Genomic DNA, 21,792 nt, shown 5'->3' on the forward strand with positions numbered 1-21,792 from the left:
AGGGTAAGACATGATATTGCTTAGTCAGCAATGAAGTCAGAGGCTGCTGGCTTTGGCTGGTGACCAGTGTATGGTGCACATTTTATGCGAAATCTGGCAAAATGTTGGTGAGCGATTGATTTTTTTTTAAAAAGGGGCAGTTGAGCCCCATCTAGTCCTAGCCATCCACCATGGATGATTTGATCAAAAAAATCAATTGCAAGACCAGGATTCCATGCATCTAAGACAATCTGAGGAAAAAAATCAAATGGGCTGAACCTTTCTTGTGAAACAATAATAGATTACAGATACTCAAAAAGTGGCAATGCTTTTCATGTATAGAATAGAAGATGGGGCATTTGTTATAATTACCACAGATGATTCATGCTACTAAATTTTTATTATTCTCCAATAGCTGAAATCAATGTACTTTCAATCCTCTAATACTGCTAAAAAGAAGTAAAACAAAAGAATTTGGACCCCGACTAGTTCTATGATTCCTACTGAAAGTAATTGAACTTTTTTGATGATTAAAAGGGTGAATGTTAAGATACTGAGACTTGCTTTGTTATTGCCTTTCAATGCTCAATACTTCTTCTGATCCTATTTCAAGGCAGTTTATGCCAAATCATAAAGGATTTCAGCCATATGTCTGAGATATTTGATGTAATGTGAGAGTCAAACATCAACAATATCATGTTTGTGATCAATGTCCCACAAGAACCATGGCAAATGCCTCAAACATCAAGAAAATGGAAAAAAAACAGCAATATAGGAGGACAAAAAGTCACTTTATCTAAAAAAAACCAAATTATGTACAAAATATGCAATGACTGGTATACTTTTCTAAAATTTCAAAGTGTGGATGAGAGCCTCACATTCAGCTTTGCCTTCTCTGGTGTATTCCTCAGAGACATGCCCGCACGTTTTCAAAGTTTAATTATCCACCAATGGTTTTGTATGAAATTTTCAACCCTTATAAGTTTATGAATATGTGTTATATGAAATTTACATTTGTAGCTGAAATACATGGAACTCTCAGTCTTGTTCGATTACTCTTAAGCATGGTGCATGTGTCATAGACACCGGTTGACAAAAAAAACCCTACTAAATTATAATTAATGCATTTATTTAGAATTTCCCAGATCACATCTTCTTCATCATGAATGAGAGTAAATAAGATTCTGTAAAAATAATTCTTCTGCTAAAACAATTTGGGGAGAATATTGTGATTTGTGAGATACATTAACTAACACTGGTGGATCAAATTAATACATCATTGGGGAACAGAATAACCATTTGATGTGTTAATAATACTTGCCTTGCATTTAATGTGCACAGTTCTTTATTACATCAAAGCACTTCACACAATGAGTTGCTTTGAAGTGCAGTGAATATTGTTATGGAAATAAATTTAGCATCTAATCTGTCCGACCATAGAACCACTGAATTTTTTTTAGAGTTTACGCAGAAGGAAACCATTCAGCTCATTATGTTGTAACAAACTGAATTGTGGCCAAATAATAATCGGTTTTGTTGATTTTCATTGACTGCTAGTGAATTAATCTCTGTCACAATTGGTAGCGTGATTACCTCTGAGTGACAAGGTCTATAGATCAGGAGCCACATTAGAACTTTGAACTAATATGGTTTAAACTGTGGAGCTATGGATGTTTAAGTCTCATCCAAAGGGCAGCATTCTTGGAGGTGCTGCCCTTCAGATGAGACTTTAAACTGAACTTCTTTATGCCTGTTCAGGTGGACTTTAAACATCCATAGTATTAGTCGTGGAGTCCTGTAGCTCAGTGGTTAGAGCACTTGCCTTGCAGGCGAAGAGACCTGGATTCGATTCCCAGCCTGGCAAAACCTTGGGCAAGTTTCCTTACTCCATATGCCTGATAATAATTCCTCAAAAAAAACCAAGAATAAATTGGTCACTTTAATTCACGACTGTTTGTCGTGAACTGCTGTGCACAATTGGCTGCCACGTTTCACCCACAAATATACAGTCAATTCACTTTACATTCTGTGAAGTGCTATATCAAATGCAAGGATTATTATTATTATTAGACTGACAGTCCAATTTAGTACTGGGGGTATGGTGCATTCTTGGAGGTTCTGCCCTTCGGATGAGACTTTAAACTGAACTTCTTTCTGCCTGTTCAGGTGGACATTAAATATCCATTGCATCAGTCATTTTCAAATCCCTTCATGCCCTCGCACCTCCCTACGTATCCAATTTGCTTGCCCCCCTCTCCCCCACCAGCTTGCTCCAGCCTCTTGTTCATCCCTCATCCCCTCCGCTCCATCATCAGTGGCTATGCCTTCAGCCACTACCCCTTGAAACTCTGGAACTCAGTCCCTTCACCTTGACCCTGCATCCTCACTTTTAAATCCCGCTTAAAGACCTTCCTTTTTGATCGTGCTTATGGTCACCTCCCTCTTCCCCTGGCTTGGGTCGGATTCTGCCACACTTAAGCTCTCCGGGATGCTACCCTGTGTGATGGGCGCTATATAAATGCAAGTTGTTGTTGTCAAAAGGAGTAAGATGCCCTGATTAATAATGCCCCAAATAAAATTGTTCATTCACTTCATAACTGTCTGTGGAATATTGCTGTGTGCAAATTTGCTGCTGCATTCAACAACAACAAAATTACATTTATAGAGTGCCTTTCACGTCGGGAGCACGTCCCAAAGTGCTGGACAGTCAGGGGTCGGGACCCAAGCATGGCGGAAGGGTGGGGTAGGGGTGAAGGAAGGCAGAGAGGTGGGAGGGCAACTGAAGGCATTATCAAAGAGGAGGGTCTTGAGACAGTCCTTGAAGGAGGCAAGGGAGGAAGTGAGGTGAAATGGGACAGAGTTCCAGAGTATGGGGGCAGAGAGGCTGAAAGCTTGGCCACGGATGGTAGGGCGGGTCGGGTGGGAGACATGGAGCAGGCTGGAGCCCGCTGAACGGAGGGAGCGGGCAGGTTGGTAGGGAGTCAGCAGGTCAGAGAGGTAGGAGGGGGCAGGGCCATGGATGGCCTTGAAAGTGATGACAAGGATCTTGAATTCGATCCTCTGGGGGATGGGGAGCCAGTGGAGTGGGGCGAGGGTGGGAGTGATGAGGTCACGGAGTCTGGTGTGTGAGAGTAGCTGCAGAATTTTGGATGATCTGTAGCTTGTGAAGGGAAGAGTTGGGAAGGCCGATGAGGAGGGAGTTTCCATAATCAACCCTTGATGTGACAAATGCATGGGTGAGGCAGTGGCAGAGTCTGGCAATGTTGCGAAGGTGGTGGTAGGCAGTTCCGGTCATGGTGCGGATGTGGGGGAGAAAGGACAGTTCAGGATCAAACAAGATACCCAGGTTCCTGACTGGCTTAGTGAGGTTGAGTGTGCAGCCGTGGAGGCTGAAGCTGCCAGCGCCTGAGGTGTTCAACTACTCAAGTACACAGTCCCTACACCATACAGTAAATCATGTGTAGCATTTTGAGACATTCTCATGATGTCCAAGACACTGTATCAAAAGCAACAATTATTATGATAAATGAAGGTGTCTAAAAATTAAAATATTTTAGTTTCAACCTTGAAATCATTGTTTTTGCATGTTTTTGAATAATCTTATTTTAGGTGTACACCGCTGTGGCGTAGAAGTTATTTTTAAGGGAAAAGCATCTGCAAAACAGGATTATTTGACTGCCAAATGTTATGATACATGTCTGCTTGAATTTACATTATTATTAGTCAATAGTAATAATATTAATATTGTCTATATGATTCAATACAATTATTCAATATTCAATATGATTTATTAAAACTTAAATTGGCCCTTTTCTATGCAAAATGTTGTCATAGATTGTGGTTTGAAGATGGTGTAGAACATTACAGGTTTCAAGCCTATGGGAACGCTGCAGAATCATCAGTTAAACTGAATAGTTTGTACTGAAGCATTTTCAAAATATAGTTATCAAGCAAGACAGGTTTTTCACAGTATTGAGATGGATTTTGAGGAACAGCACTGCATAATCGCTTAGTCAACAGAAATTAGAAAAAAATGACAGAGAGGATGTAAACCCATGCTGTGTTCAGCATAATTGTGCAAAATGATCTCAGGAAATAGGGTTTGTATGACTGTGTAGCAAGAGCTGACAAATCTAGGATCATTAAAATGACCCAGCCACACTAACTTAAATATTGTGAGTATGATTTAAGCAGAGCTTTGTATTTTTCCCATTTTTGTTACATTGAACTTTAAAACCCAGGTTTTCAATAAAATTAAATATCCAAATGTCAACTAAATACCAACCTGTTTCATTTTATTAGTTTCATAAAACTCAAATAAAAGAGAGTGAGCATTCCCTTAACAAAATCAATGGTAGCCTTCATTTTAGACACCTCATATAATCATTCTTGCCTAATGAGGTGAAATGTTCTACACTTCAGCCTTGTTATACTTTTGCAAAGTGAATTGGTGCCATCGAATATACGGTTAATTGCTCTAGAAGTCCTCACTCTGTCCAACCTCACTCCATTCTCAGCTCACTCTGCTGCATTCTCTGCTCCAGAAAGGCAGAAATTGAGTTTACAACAGCTTTTTTAAAAATACCACTCTACTGTATATCAACATTCAAATTAATTTGTTGTGATCAACAATTAAACGATTTACTACACTTGCTACATAATGTGACAGCTTGAGCAAGTACATTTTGGCAATCGCCTTCTGAAAACTTTATAAAACGTAAAATGATAATAAAATAATTCTTGCGTTTGAAGTTCTGCTTTTCATGTCGGGAGGATATCTCAAAGCACTTCACATGATGCACTGTAAAGTGTAGTGACTGTGTATTTTGTAGGTGAATATGACAGACAATTTGCATACAGTAATGTTCCACAAACAGTCATGAAGTGAATGATCGGTTTTATCTGGGGGATTATTAGCTAGGACACTGAGAGAAACCCCTTTTTTTTAATTGAAAGACAACTCAAACTATTTTGAGTGAGTTAAGATAATTTGATTTAATAGATATCTTGCTTACTTTTGTCTTCTAGGACACAAATCAACTTCACAGTAGCCATTGATTTTACTGCATCAAATGGTAAGTCCATCTCTATAAATGTACACAATTGAAATATTCAAACTAATTTTATTTTTTTAAAACCAAATGCTGCTTGTTTTTATTATCCATCATAAAGAACTATCTCTCATATTAATTTAAGTTGCATCATGATGTTAAAATTTGACAAGAAAGGTATTATAATTTAGACACATTATCGTGAAGAAAGTGGAACAGTTTTCTCATTTTGTTTTGTGCCTTTTGTTTAAATTGAAGTTCTAGAATTAGCTTGGCTTGCTTAAAACCCAACAACTATCAGAGAAATGAAACCTGTCGGTTTCAAGCCAACTGTTGCTCACTGTGTCCCAGTAGGAATACATTGTAACTAATGGGAGGTTGCCATACAATCTCATTCTGAGTGCAAATCCTCACCACCTAGTAGAAGGTGAACTATCAGTGAATCTGTTCCAGACCCTCCCTGACCCACTCACTGTGTGAGCAGGAGGTTGACTTTTGAAAATTCAAAATCTGCAGATTTTCAAGAACTACAGATGGAAAAATTCAAGATCTGCAGATGGATTCTAAATCAAGATTACCTACAGTCTATAATGGAAGCAAAACACGATAGATAAAGTAAAATGAATCAACCTAGAAAGTTTTTTTGGTGCATGGAACACAGACATCTTACTGTCTACAGATATCTTAAGAAGGTTGAGTTTAGTTTGTATCTGTTTGTGTTGCACCTTTTCTCTTCCTAAATTGGTTATTCAAGTTTCACTTTTCCTGCAAAACAGAATGAGAATATGAGCTCTTCAGGCTCATACTTTTGAGGACTTTCAATAATATCTATTCATATATTTTAGTTACAATGGTAATAGTCAAAGCTTTGAAAAAACCCCAACTCTAAATACATTTTCACTTTCTAATGATATTTGAAAATGCCACTTACAGAGATATTTCCATGGTTGAATAGTTTGCACAATTCCCAACACTTTTTCCTTTTAAATGTTTCTGACATCTTTCAACTTTTACAGAAGTGACATTCCCAAACTTGCCTGAGGACAAAGTTAGAAAGCAAGAGATGTCAAAGTACCTTGGGCCCTGATATCAGTCACATAAAGAACCTCTCAGCATCCAAAAACAGATCACTTAATGAGATGCGCTATTCCAGGAATGTAGTGATAGGAACATAGGAAGAGGAGCAGGCCATTCAGCCCCCAGAGACTGTTCTGCCATTCTATAAGATCATGGTTGATCTGTACCTCAACTCCAATTACCCATCCTTGCTGCAAATCCCTCGATACCCTTACCTAGGCTCAGAAATCTATGCACCTCAGTCTTGAAAATGTTAATGGATTCAGCATCCCCAACCTTTTGAAGGGAGATAGTTCCAGATTTCCAAAACCCTTTGTGTGAAAAAATGCTTCTGACCTAGCTCTAATTTTATGATTATGCCCCTTGTTCAGGATTCCCCCACCAAAGGAAATAGTTTCTCTGTATTTTGTATTTACCCTATCGAATCCCTTTATTATTTTAAAAACCTCAATCAGATCACCCCTCAACCTTCTAAACTCAAGGGAATACAGACCAAGTTTATGCAACATGTCCTCATGATTTAACCCTTTGAGCCCTGGTATCATTCTGGTGAATCTGCATTACATCCCCTCCAGAGGCAATATATTCGTCCTGAGGTGCGATGTCCAGAACTGAACGCAGTACTTCAAATGGGATCTGACCAAGGCTCTATACAGTTGAAGCATCATCTCCTCTCCTGTATATTCCAGCCCCCTTGAGATAATGGCCAACATTGCATTAGCCTTTTTCATAACTTTTTTTTTACTTGTGAACTTGTTTTTAGTGATTTGTGTATGTGGACACCCAAATCCCTTTGCTCCTCCACAGTTCTTAGTTTCTTACCATTTAGAAAATATTCTGTTTTGCAATTATTGGATCCATAGGCCTCACACTTCCCCACATTGAATTCCATCTGCCACAGTTTTGTCCACTCACTTAATCTGTCTTAAGTCCCTTTGTAATTTCTTGCTCCCATCTGCACAATTCACTGTACCTCCCAACTTTGTGTCATTTGCAAATTTGGAAATAAATCTCTATTCCTTCATCCAAGTCATTTATACATATATATATCTATATGGTGAAAAGCGGAGTTCCCAGTACAGAGCCCTGGGAAACACCACTTGTCACATTCCACCAATCAGAGAATGTTCCCTTTATCCCTACTCTGTTTTCTGCCTCCCAACCAATTACCAAGCCGATAATTATAAGATGGTATTTAAGGATATTTCATGTCTGGAGAATGATCAACAACAACTCACAATTATATAGTGCCCTTCATGCTGGTTAGCATCTCGGAGCACTGAACAATGATATAGTTTGATGCCAAGCATGAGAAAAAGAGATGACTGTAGGCACAAGTGAAGAGGAAAGACTTCAATCATCATTAACCAACAGCTTTCCAGAGTTGTCTTTGTGGTAGGTTAGCTTTGAATTTGTTTCAGTATAAGTGAAAGCCGAAAGAGTGCTTAAACAATTCAGAAGCATGGGGGGTAGATACAAATGATTTAGCTACTTTCTGGTAAATGTGAGACACAAGTAGAATATATTTTGCACGTGAGAGATATGTTTGGAATGTTGGTGCAAAGACTGGCATTGGGGCCACCCCAATGATATAATTGATAGAGCTGCATCTTACGGATTGGAAACTACTTTGTTTAACGCTGATCAAATAGTGTTGCTAATTCCCAGTGATTAACTTTTGTTAATTTATTGATGTAAACCAATTAAGGGAGAGTATGTTGGGAGTGCTATGCATTCCAGATAGCATCAATCCAATGCTATGTATTCCAGATAATATCAATTATATCTAATATCTTCGATTGCGTTATTGCCACCTTCTTGATCCCCCATGGCTCAGTAACAGGCTCTGCCACTGTTAAGCACTCCGAAAGTCTATCCTGCATGAAGGGCATTATACAAGTGCAAGTTGTTGTTGTGCCTCCTTGTGGAGTCCTGTAACTCAGTGGTTAGAGCACTCACTTTGCAAGCGAGTGACCTGGGTTCAATTCCAGGCAGGGCGAAACCTTGGGCAAGTTTCCTTACTCTACACGCCTAATAATAATCACTCAAAATAAAAAACAATAATAAATTGGGCACTTCAATCCACGAATGTTTGTGGAATATTGCTGTGTGCAATTGGCTGCCACATTTCGCCCATAAATATACAATCAAGTCACTTTACAGTCTATTCTGTGAAGCGCATTGAGATGTCAAAAAGATGTGAGAAGTGCTATATCAAATCAAGGATTATTCTTATTATATAGGGTAATGTCTCTAAGTGCTTTAGAGAGATGATGCCAGACACCTAGCAGAGGGAGGTGACTATGTGCATGATCAAAGTCTGTGCTTTAGTAATTAACATTAAAGTTTCATTTTTATTCTTCATCAGGTAATTTGTTAAGGTGACCTCCTTGAGGCAGAAATATGGTACAGCCCACAGTAACTCACTTCAAATTCCAAGAACAATAGATGTGAATAATTTGTTGCAGAGCTGGTGCATATATGTGGTTCACTGACTCCAAAATGAAAAATGCAACGATATAAATATCTTATTACACAGAGGCAGTAGGGATACATTCAAAATGTTTGCTTTTATTTAGCATCCTTTCCTGAACTGCTGAAGGTAGAACTGAACCAGGAGCAGATGCATCTAACGAGTATTTCTTAATGTTGTGATATTCCAAAGTGGTTATGGCTTTTTAATATTTCCGATTTGTTATCAGTGAAAGGTAATATTGGTGAAAAGACAGATATTAGGGTAGCCCCAATGGTGTTGTGGATACAACTGCAGTTTACACACCAGAAATTAGCTGGTTTAGTGTTGGTCAAAACACTGCAGAAGATTCCGATTTATTAACCATTTTAATTTATCGATGTAAGCCAGTGTCAAATATATTAAGGGAGGGTATATTGAAGGTACTCTATCCCACCTACTTGGAATTATTAGAACAGACAATAAACCTCCTCCAGTTCAATTTGTAAAGGCATCACTTGGTGTATTTCTGGGCAAGAAACTTGCTGCATTTGATCTCTGGTCTGCACTGAGTTAGCTGATTTGAGCTGAGGCAGGAGTAAGAGTACAATTGGCCTCATTATCTTGGGGTTAGCAAGGGATTGTTCAGCCAAGATTCCCACTCTTACATTGAAGTCTCCAGAAAGCATGCTCAAAAATATACAGTTAACAATGTTACTCAGCTGATAATTCCCTTCTGTCAGATCTGAAGCTAATGTCACAAGATGATTCATGTACTCTTCAGTTGTCTACATTATTGATATTCCTTTGACAGTAATTATGAACACAGTGATATATGTGTACACTTCAGCAGTCAAATATGTGGCACGTAAATAGCTTATAAATAAAGCAACCAAGTTGCATTTAAAGAGGACAGAATGGTATTTCAGTTTTGTATCTCTGGATTTGTTCATCCCATACCATATTGTATTTTAAGTCTTAAAATTTTAGCCATTTTTTTTTCTCTAAATTTACCATTCGGGGTGTTGTGAGAACCGTTAATTCAAACCATTGTATTTTAAGAATTGCATTTTATAATAATAATAATAATAATAATAATCCTTGCATTTGATATAGCGCTTTTCACGTCAGGAGGACGTCCCAAAGCGCTTCACAGAACACACTGTAAAGTGAATTGACTGTATATTTGTGGGCGAACGTGGCAGCCAATTGCGCACAGCATTGTCCCACAAACAATCGTAGATTGAAAATGACCAATTTTATTATTGTTTTTGGTTTTGGAGGGATTATTAGGCGTGTGGAGTAAGGAAACTTGCCCAAGGTTTTGCCCCCTGCCTGGAATTGAACTCAGGTCTCTCACTTGCAAAGCGAGTGCTCTAGCCACTGAGCTACAGGACTCCACAGATGTCTGGCATGCATTATTGTTTTCTTTCCATTCACCTAATACATTGTGATTAAAATACATTTCAGTCATTTCAGCCTTTCTTTGTGACAGGAGGTGCTGAAGAATGAACAATTTGCTGCAAGTTTCAAACTCTGGTCTCCTAAGAGGAAACCGGTATCAGCTCAGACAACTGTTAGCAATACCTATTCCTTTGTTACAGTCTCATTAATCATATGCAAATTGAGTTCATTTTTACAAATCATTGAAGTCAGAGGGACTAAATTTCCTGTCTCACAGAGAAAAATCTATTTCTGATTCAAATGCGGTATTTTCAGATTAGTGCCAGAACAAACAGAGGCAAACCAATTTGAATCACCCAGCAAATTCCCAAGGTGTGAATATCAAATGAATGCAGATGACAATGTGGTTGTCATTCAAGTATGCTTCACACGTTTTCCTCCATTTCAAGATAATTGACAGTGTAGATATGGTGGTGTCAGTGGCTGACGGAAGAGGTAACGCTGCCCTCTTCTCCCAATAACACATCATTTAATAATTTCTTGGTCTGTCAATTCTTTTTCATAAATCAGTTCTCTCTTCCCAAATGCTTCCTCTTTCATATTGACCTCATTGCGATTTCAGGGTAAGTTTATAAACCTAGAAGTCTAGTAATGTGGGATGTTAGATTTTTCCACAATGGTCCAAATAGAGCAGGAGATGTTAGAACTCCCTTCTGTTTGGTTGCAGGAATCTTTCATTGAATTACATAGGTTGGTCATTTGGCCCAACTAGTCTGTGCTGTTGCTTATACTCCATGTGAGATTCCATCCATTCTAATCCTGGAGAACTGCCCTGGACTACTGTGGGGTTGTCTGGCTCAGGAACAAAATTCCAAGATCGCCTCAGAATATTGACTCGATTGGGTCAGTTTGTTTTTTGCCTTACCAGCTTCTAAACTGTTTACCTCATTCTGTGCTTTATTTGGGTGAAAATTGGAATACAAGTTTCAGTGTACAATCTAATTAATATATTCAGATAGGAAATTGAACACCCAATGCTCAAACTCTCTGAAATTCTGCTACATGAATTCTGCGTTTTGTGAAATCAATCTTCATTTAATAAAGAAAAAGCCTTTTTTACTACTGTAAATATTTGCATTAATGTTCCGTCCAGAAAATTGGGCCCATAATATGAATTTGCTGAAAATTGAGCAGACAAACAATTGAAAGATTCGTAAAGACACTTTATTAAGATTTAACTTCTGCAAATCCTCTTGTGTATTGATACAGCCTAACAATACTATCCTGAAACTAATCACATTGTTTCAGTTAACCTGTTATTAATGTCTGTTTCACTCATGTCACTTTAGGCGTAACATAGAATAATGGAGTAGATATACTTTGCATTCTGCTTATGAATTTTCTGCAGTCATAATTGCTGAATATTTTTTTAAAATTAAAACTAAACACTACTATGTCCAAGGAATTTTGGCAAAGGCCACAACAATCACTTACGTATTTTGATCTGACACATGTGGTATCTTATCATCATGCTTAAGAGTCTCCAAACCAGACAGTTTATCAGCTATACAGAATGAGAAATGGAAATATCCCATTTGAAAAAAATTGATGTGGTTATTTTACACCAGCACAAAATACATTGTCTTGTTGCATAATGCACTGCAAATTCTAGTGGGAAATCTGCAGACCTGGAAACAATATTAGTTTCCCAGATATTCTACTGTAATATATGGAGTCAGAGGTAGAGGTTGTTTTAATTAAGTTGTAGTGTATTGAGTTAGAGATAACAGTACACAAGTCCATCAGCCCCACCTCACTGCCTTGTTGTTTGAGGGGCCTCTTTATGCTTTCCAATTCTAGTCTCCACACTGTAAGAAGGATATAGCAGCGATGGACAGAGTACAATGTAGGTTTATGAGGATGACACCAGACCTGGCAGGTTACTGCTAAGAGGATAGACTGGATATGTTAGTCCTTTTTTTGCGAGAGAAGACATTTGAGGTGGTACCAATTAGAAGTGTTTAAAATTATAAAATTATAAGGTTAACATAAATAGGCTGTTTCCATGAGTTGGGAAGTCTGTAACCTTGGGACACAAATATAAGAGAGTGACAAGGGGATCTAAAAGAGAATTTAGGAGAAACTACTTTGCATAGTGGATAGTGAGATTGGGGAACTCACTGTCTGAAGCGGTGGTTGAATCAGATAGTAAGATGCTTTCAAGTGAACGACTTTCAAGACCTCTACGTGAGGGAGAAGGGAATAGAAGGTATGGGAGGAAGTAAGGAATGGCTGAAAACATGCGTGGGTATAAACACCGTCAAGGACTGGTTGGTCTCCATGCTGTACAATCTTTGTAACCTTTGTAAATGTCCCAGGACCCTTTGGTATCCTGGTTATGCTTGCTTTTATGCTTGCTTTTTGTATATATATACAACACCACTGGCCAGGGATTTGAAGAGATATAGGCCAATAATATTTGCAACATGGTCTTAACATCCTTTGATGTGTTGGGAAAGCATGGAATATATTATACATTGTGACACCTGTCAATCACATTGACCCCTTAGGAGCTATAACCTCCTAAGCAGCTCTCAATAAATGACCTACTGCCAAAGATAGTGTAATAATACCTTAGAACAGAAAGCATTAAATACTTGTGAATTATTCATTATATCATAAAATCTGAACAGGTAGAGAAGGCCCTTCAGCCCATTTGCTCTAATACATCCAGGATACCCACCCTACCTTCAACCCATCACTGTTTTTAAGGGATTGCAGACTTCTGACCTCAACAACTCTGTCATTATTTTATTATATCTGGTAACCATTCCAGTTGTCAATCACCCTCTGGGTAAAGGAATACTTCCTGGTGTCTGACTTGAAACTGCCTTTGCTCTTGTTCTGCTGCCCCGACATATGTTTTGGGCCTGCTTTCTCAATTTAAAATCTTATATCCCAGTATGATGGGAGTCCTGTAGCTCAGCGGTTAGAGCACTCACTTCACGAGCGACCTGGGTTCTATTCCTGGCAAGACAAAATGTTGGGCAGGTTTCCTTACTCCACACGTCTCTGTTTACCTAGCAGTAAGTAGGATGCTGTTAGTCAATTGGCAGATAGCTTTTCCGGGGATAATAATCCCTCCAAAAAAATAATAATTTGGTCACTCAATATCACGATTGTTTGTGGGACATTGCTGTGCAGAATTGGCTGCTGCGTTTCGCCCACAAATATACAGTCAATTCACTTTACAGTATATTCTGTGAGGCGTTTTGAGACATCTAGAAAATGTGAAAAGTGCTATATCAAATCCAAAGATTATCATTATTGTGATAAAATCTTATATCCCTTCTGAAACTTCTCTTTTCAAAGCTGAAGAGCCACAGCTAATTTCTCAGATATGGGGAACAGGATTATTATTTGCCTAATTTCCTCATTTAATAATAATAATAATCTTTGCATTTGATATAGCGCCTTATCTCATCTTCGAAATGTCTAAAGTGCATCATAGAATATACTATAAAGTGAATTGACTGTATATTTTGTGGGTGAAACGCGGCAGCCAATTGCACACAGCAATGTCCCACAAACAGTCGTGGATTGAAGTGACCAATTTATCATTATTATTTTTTTGAACCCACAAATTATTCCCCCTGGAAAAGCGATCGGCCAATCGAGAAATCGATATTTCTCTATAATGTGCTGTTTCTAGTGCCTGAGCAGGTCCAGTATGCAGTGGTGACCAGAAATGCAAATCAAATAGTTACAATTTAAAATAGCAAATCTGGTTTCTGAATATGCCATTTCACTATGTGAAATAAAGCTTTGCTTTACATTCACGTTTAGAGTTCAATTTCTTATAACCTTAGGGCATAGCCTGCAGTGCTATTGTGTATTATTGCCTTCATAAATTATTTGGGGAAATATTTTTATGTTGTTCTGCAGTACCTGGCTTGAAAGATAGATTTGTCTGCAGCTGACATTTCATCATAAAGTGCTTCCAAGGTTTTGCAGCATTTTTTTAATCTAGTCGATCATTAGTGTGAATAATTTGTTTTAAAATATTTTTATTAACAGGTCACCCTGCTCAGCCAACCTCTCTCCATTACATGAACCCTTATCAGCTTAATGCTTATGCTATGGCATTAAAAGCCGTCGGCGAAATCATTCAGGACTATGACAGTGACAAGATGTTCCCAGCACTTGGGTTTGGTGCCAAGCTGCCTCCAGACGGGAGAATATCACATGAATTTGCTTTGGTGAGATTTCTTTTGCAAATGCCTCATTCTATCGAAGAACATCTTGTGTGTTTGTGTAACTTACCACTTTATTTCACCACAACTGTTACTCTGCACAACTGTTATATCGCTGTTCTGCTAGATAACCTTTAATCAATCAGTAATTATTCTGACACCTGAGGCCAAAGCCAATATTTGTTGATATTGATTGAAGATCGCTATCCCTATATAAATTGCTAACAACTCCAGATAAAATGCTTGTTCCACGCATTTGGATTTGATGTAAGTTAAAACCATTTGTAGTTACTTATTTGCAAGTCTTATTTTCTCAGTGGTGCCTGGTATGAGAACTGACAAACCAGTGTGATAGGCAGTTGTGTCCTGCATTTAACCCCTACTACACCAGATGTAGAATGTTTGATTCTGATAGACGATTTAGAAATTGAACTTTATTTTCCATTAAGTGATGTTTCTCATATTGATGAATGCAAATTTACACACTCCCACCCACCGCCCGCGCACCCCGCCCCCCCCGAAAAAAAATAAAAGCAAGATGAAGGTAAATGAAGGTGGCTCTGCTCTCCTTAGAGCAGAGAGGGTTGAGGGGAGATTTAATGGAGCTATTCAAAATTATGAAATAACAAAATAATCCTTGCATTTGACGTAGCACCTTATCACATCTTCGAGATGTCTTAAAGCTCTTGTTTTGATAGAGTAAATAGGGAGAAACTGTTTGCTTTGGTGGGTGGGTCGGTAACCAGTGGACACAGATTTAAGATACAGTGAAGCCAGTTAAGCCGGACACATGGGGCAACTAACCATTCCCTCCCAGCAGAGGAGCTGTGGCGACACCATATAATAATATGTAATAATATTGTTTCACTTGAAGCAATGTTAACCAATCAGTTGGTTTAGAACACACTCACAGAATTCAGTAAAATATATTAATCTTTGTTTGGCTGCAAAATGCAGTTCAGTACTTTCCCACCCAGCTGAGGAGCAGCAGTGCTTCCTCCCTCCCATTGCCACTCCCATTGGACAGGAAGGGGACTAATTAGCAGCAGTGCTGAGGTGATTGATAGCCATAGCCCCTTATGAATGTTTGGGCTCCACCCGTACACAAGAGCTCAGCTGTCAATCAATCGCAATATTCCCTCCCTTGACCTTCCTCCGCCCCCTCATTGATTGACAGCCCAACTCCAGCCACTTGTGAATGGCTGGAGTCCACTGTCAATTGCAATTTGACTGCTCTCATCTACATCGTGGCTGAAGGCAAGACACACACAAGGCTCGAGTGAGTACATCAAGCGTTGCATTTTGCTAGGAATAACGTGATTTTCATCCCAACTAATAAGCATATTCACAACAGTTAAGAATACAAATGAATTGGGGCCGGGCATTTTGTTCAATACACCCGACATCCAGAGTTGACTGGGGTCCGTCAAAAGCGAATTCCACTTTAATTCGCAAAAGAACCTGAGGGGAGATAAAGAGATTTTTTTTTACCCAGAAAGTTGTTATGATCTGGAATGTACTGCCTGAAAGATTGGTAGAAGCAGATTCGATAATTGCTTTCAAAAAAGATTGGATAGGTACTTCAAAAGGAAAACATTTGCAGACCTATGGGGTAAGAGCGGGGAGTGGGACTAGTTGAATAGCTCTTTCAAAGAGCTGGAACAGGCACGATGGGTCAAATGGCCTCCTTCTGTGCTGTAAGATTCTATGATTCTATGAATAGTACAGAGCAGTTATGGTTCTTGTGATAAAATAGCTATTTCTTGGTGTTTCAGCCAATTTCAACTGCTTAACACTTAACGGTGTGCATGGTTTGGAATTCACCAGTGTAGACCTGAATGCCAGGGCTACCATTTAATCTTCCCTTAATACTAATTGTGCTACTCTGTAATCTTCATTATTTCATTTGGCATTCTCATGGGAAGTTATAAAATGTAACCACTTTCAAACAAAACATATCTTGGGGCACACCTAGGATTAACAACAACAACAACAAGATTCCATTTATAAAGCGTCTTTCACGTCAGGAGGACGTCCCAAGGCAACCAAGGCAACAAGGCAACCTCATTACATTCCGACCATCTAGGTTCAATATTTCATAAATTGCGTTATATGCAAAGAGTGAAAAAATAGCCAACTTCCAGGATGTCAGATAGCTTCTGATGTCACTTCCTGAGTGTATTGCACTACGCATATGCAGGAAGTGCCGCTAATATTACTTCCTTTGAAAAGTGGCATCAGCTAGCGCTTCTGCCCGCATGTAATATGTATGTGTGCAATGTGCAGGAAATGACATCAGCGACAACCTGACAATCGTGAATTGATTATTTTCTAATACAGGAAGATGGCTAGTCAGCACCGGGGGTGGAGTTTCAGTGCATGCTTCCAAAAGACAATTCTGTAAGTGAGCACATCGTAAAAGGTCAAGTGTTACAATGAGGTTGCCTTGTATTCGGTGTTTACTACTAGAACTTCCTCCTCTGAATCATTTTGAAAACTCTCCAACAAATAAAGCTGTAACTAGTCACTGTTTCAGAAACGGTCATGCACCTCACCTCCCAACTTTTTTTTCTTGCAGAATGGAAACCCTCAAAATCCGTATTGCCAAGGAATTGAAGGGGTGATGGAGTCTTATTACCGGACACTAAAAACTGTGCAGCTTTATGGACCCACCAACTTTGCACCTGTAATTAATCATGTGGCAAGGTACTTATTGCATTTGTTAAATGGATGGAGGATATGTATAACCAGATATGGGATTAACAAACATTACATCTGCTTTCCCACTAATAAATTGGCAATTTCCTTTGTAGCAACAGAAAGAAATTTGATAATGTTGTATAATTTAAGAAAATTAAAATGTGCAGCTCTTCCCCCACGCATTTATATTAGATGTGGAATAGTGTGCTGGAAATGACACTTTCAGTCCCTGATGCAAGATCTGGGAAGGATTCTTCCTATTTTTTTCATACAATTACAGGGCAGATAGTTTATGTGCAGCATTCCTCGTCCAAGAAAGAAATGTCCTTTTAAATGTCTGATACTGTTAAAGCTATTTACTCAGCCAGAATGTCAGGTTGCCAAGATGAAAAGAAAAGTATTTAAATAAAGTCATTAGTTTTAGTTCAGCATTTTCTAACTTGCACTTCGGGCTGACAGATAAAACTGAATTTCTGAACCCCTCTGTTCAGAATTGGTGTTAAGGAGGACACGAGTTGTGCAAATAAAACCTCACTCAGATGAAACTGCCTGACTCTACATTGTTCTTCCTTACAATGAGAAAGGTTAATGGGTAATTTAATAGTTTCTGGACAGTTTCTGGCTACATTTTATTTAATATTTACTTTAAATATTCTATTGTCAATTGCTATATAGAGTCACATTTTTGTGTGACAAAGACAGCTTTGTCTGCAAACTCTATGTAAATTAAGCTTTTAAGAGAATGCACTGTTAAAGTCAGCAAATTTGTCACAAATTTAGGGAACTATTTTAGGCAAGTATAGATAAAAATAATAATAATTCTTGCATTTAATGACTTATCATAACAAAGCTTCACAAGATTTACTGCAGAGTGAAGTGGCTGTGTGTTTTGTGAGTGACATTAAAATTTGCAGACAGTAATGTCCTATGATCAGCCATGTCCTATAGATTGGTGGAACAGGCTCAAGGTGCAGAATGGCCTACTCCTGTTTCTATGTTCCTTTAAAGTAAATTAGTAATTTTATTCTGGGGGATTGTTGGCTGTGACATCAAGAGAATCTCTCTTTTCAAATTGTGCCATGAGATCCTTACCTAGAAGTTCACCTAGAAGTTAAGGTCCTTAAAGCAAAATATTTGAGTTTTATCTGTGGGATTAAACTATACTTTGTACCTGTTGCAGATATGCAGCCCCTATTGAAGATGGTTCCCAATACTTCATTCTTCTCATCATTACTGATGGAGTCATCTCAGATATGGCACAGACAAAGGAATCCATTGTCAATGTAAGTTTTGTAGCATATAAAGGCATTGTTAAATCAGTGCTGCCAAGTTAGAATGATACTAGAATTCCTGTTCATAGAAATTCCACCTGGGTCTTGAATTACTTTACTTATTTGTGTAGCGCTAGCTGTACCTGTTGCAGCTTTGCTTGCAACCAAAGGATCCAATATGGAATGTAGATTGACACACAGACAGACACACAGACAGACATTTCATCTTTATCTATACTCAGCAGGGAGGACTCCTGTGGGAAGACTCCTTTTGGAAGGAAACCTAGGGGAGGACTGCTAACAAAGCTACACGAAACAAAGGGGTCAATTCATTTTGCCCTATTTTTGCAGTTGTTTCAGCATTCAAGTCCAGCCGTGCTGTTCTTTAATTGGGCAATTAATTTTGCCATGTTCTTGCATGCCTTTCTGTGTCAAATTCCACCCGTGCTGTTCTTTGAGCAGGCAACTCATTTTGCCTTGCTCTTGCAGAACTTTCAACATTGAATTCCATCCGTGCTGTTCTTTGTTTTTCAGTTTCATTTAATCGGCCTTCTCTCTTTCGCCTAGCATTTGTCCTTGAAAGGTTTGATCTTCGCTTCTTAGGCATCTTCCCTTAAGATTAAGAAAATGTGCTTTTGGGAGGACTCCTGTTGGGTGGACTGAGTGGAAAGACTCAGTGGGAGGACTCCTGGTTGGGAGGAGTCATGTTGGGAGGACTTTAGCTCCTTTGACAACCCATAAAAACTGCCATACATTTATTGCAGAACATATTAGTATAGATGTATCATTTTTAGAAGGGCGTGTACTTTCCTCTCTCCCTACTTTGTTGCAGAATACCATGCATTCCTCATATTATGGGGGTTAAATAAAGGATTTTTTAAACATAGCTCATCAACGATGGGAGATGCCGTAAAGACAAAAATGCCCATGAACACTCTTACATGCAAGATCTTTCCAATGAGATATAAATCATGTCTCTATGTCAATCAGTTATTGCGTTATTGGCGGAAACACAGACACACAGACACTTTGTCTTTATTAGTATAGATTACAGAGCATCCAGATTTATTACAATTCTTATATGTAGCTTTAATTTAGAAGCTATTTTGGGCAAATATCTTTCCAGAATCACAGAAAATCAGCTTCAGTTAAACTGAATTCAACAATTTGTCAAATTCTGAACATTGTGAAATGCTACATTAAAGAATACGTATTTACTTGGATGGAGTTTCTCCCTACTTGTGTGCAGCCACAAAAGGAAATATTAGCACTAGCAGAGATAATTAATGGAAAATGATTCTTCTGTACTAATGAAGACGAAATGTCTGTGTATCTGTCCGCTACAAACGCAATAACCAATTGACATAGAGATATGAAGTATAGCTCGTCGGAAAGGTCTTGCAAGGGGGCGTGTCATGGACGTTTTTTGGGGGGATCATCTATCATTATATGAAGTATAATAATAAAGAATAATAAATCTAATATAAAATGTAATAGTCTAATATAAAGTATAATAATACTGAAATCTACATTCCATATTGGATCCTCTAGTTGCAAGTATAGTTGCAACGAGTACAGCTGGTTCTTTATATACGAAAAAGTCCTTGTCCATTGATTATTAATCTATACAAAGAGCAACAGGAGGCCTTCTGTGTGTCCAATAAATTACAAAAGTCACGTATCTATTGATAAGGAATAAACATGTGTCATTCTAGCTCTGAGTCAGAAGTCAAAAGGTTGTGGATTCAAGCCCTATGTCGGCACTTTGAACTGACACATAAGGCAAACACTCCAATGCAGTGGTGGGAGTATAATTTTCTTTGGATGAACCGTTAAACTCAGTGTTTTTTTCTGCATGTTCAGGTGGATGTTAAAGATCCCATGGCACTAGGCAAAAAGAGAAAGGTGTTCTAGCCAACAGCTGCCCAAATAAAATTGGGCATGGTGACCTTATGATCTGGAAGTCAATCATTTTTGTAGTTCAAAGGGTTAAAAAAAAATGTTTTTAAAAAATGTTTTTAAAAAAATGTTTTAACAATGGGAATTCATTTTTCTCAGTTTGGAGAAAATTGGAAATAATAATAATCCTTGCATTTGATATAGTGCCATTATTATTCACACCGTTGAGATGTCTCAAAACACAGAAAAAAACATTTTCTTCACAGAAAATATTGTTTAGTGGATTGACTGTGGGCAAAACATGGCAGCCAATTGTGCACAGTAGTGTCCCACACAAAGCTGTGGATTGAGTGACCAATTTGTTTTTCCTGGAGGAATCATAACCCCAAAAAGCAATCCATCAATCGACTAACAACCGGCATCTTTCCATTGTGAAGAGCGCGATACAAGTATAATTTGTTCTTGTTGTTCCTACTGACTGTTAGCTAAACAGAGGCACGTGGAGTAATGAAACTTATGGAGTAAGGAAACTTGCCTAAGATTTCGTCCTGCCTGGGAATCAAACCTGGGTCCTCTCTTGCTAGTTGAGCGAGCTAACCAATATGCCACGTGACTCCATGGCAGAAAATCCGACGAGTACCAATTTTTACCAATTAAGATCAGAAATCCACAAGCCTACTTATATTTTCTGATATGCGAACAATTGTTAAAAATATCAGCAGGCAAGCTGACATTGGTCCACATTAAGCATAGCGTATAAAAATAATTCTGTTTACTGCAGTAGCGATAACCCTTGTTCGTAGAGACTACTACTCTTTGATGCTCCTTAAAGCCTGAAAGGTATAGCAGTCCATCTCAGTAGGTAATGCTTGTTAGCCTTGACATTTGCTTGATGTGTTTTTTTGTTGCCGTCGCTTTGCTGTAGGCAGACACCCATTTCCGATCATTTCTTTATACTAGCAGATGTTGTGTGCTCCTGGCAAGGCAGAGAAACATAAATAATTCAGGAACCTTGCTGTACTGCTTTCAATGCCATTCACATTGGTGTGGAACTCAATTGCTATTATTATGTGAAAATTATATTTTAACCATTTTATTTTTAATGTTCTGAATGTTGCGTGACACTTTTTCTACAATTTATAGCTATTTCATAGTATATTTGTAGCCAGTAATAGGGCACATGGAAATCTTACCTCTTTATTACAGAGAGAATTATATGAATGTGACTACATCTTTTTGAGTTTGTTTGATTGCTGGAAGCCCTTAAGCATAATAAGACTTCTTTCACTTTATTAGAAACATTTTGAAATTAATAATATTTTTGATAGGGTAAATAGGGACAAGCTATATTTATAGGGGACTCAGTGACTAGAAGACATAGATATAAGATAATCACAAGAAAAGCGAAAGGAGAATTTATGAGAACATTTATCACAAAATTGTTTAGACTTGGATCACGTCATAAACCTCTCCCTGTCTACCATTCCCATCCCTTTTAAAATGTTCGTCATCATTCCTATCCTTCAAAAGCCCTCCCTGGACATATTCCTGCTCTCAAACTACCGCCCCATCTCCAACCTCCCTTTCCTCTCCAAGGTCCTGGAACAAGTCATTGCTTCCCAGCTTCGCTCTTTCCTCACCAGCCACTTGCTTCATGAACCCTTCCAATAGGGTGACCGTGCCACCTACAGCACAGAAACAACCCT

At 38.4% G+C, this 21,792-nt stretch overlaps 1 protein-coding gene across 3 annotated transcripts in view; it reads left to right on the forward strand.

Moving 5' to 3' along the window:
• Positions 1 to 21,792, forward strand: part of LOC103188281 (copine-8) — a 203,712-nt gene that overhangs the window by 167,879 nt on the left and 14,041 nt on the right. For all 3 annotated transcript variants that reach the window (XM_042335739.1, XM_042335740.1, XM_007908223.2), the window contains 4 exons: positions 5,008 to 5,054; positions 14,041 to 14,222; positions 16,795 to 16,922; positions 18,097 to 18,199. In XM_042335739.1, the coding sequence (XP_042191673.1) occupies positions 5,008 to 5,054; positions 14,041 to 14,222; positions 16,795 to 16,922; positions 18,097 to 18,199 (460 nt within the window). The remainder of the gene's footprint in view (positions 1 to 5,007; positions 5,055 to 14,040; positions 14,223 to 16,794; positions 16,923 to 18,096; positions 18,200 to 21,792) is intronic.

This window comes from Callorhinchus milii, unplaced genomic scaffold (assembly GCF_018977255.1).
Source record: "Callorhinchus milii isolate IMCB2004 unplaced genomic scaffold, IMCB_Cmil_1.0 Scaffold5, whole genome shotgun sequence".
Classification (NCBI taxonomy): Eukaryota; Metazoa; Chordata; class Chondrichthyes; order Chimaeriformes; family Callorhinchidae; genus Callorhinchus; species Callorhinchus milii.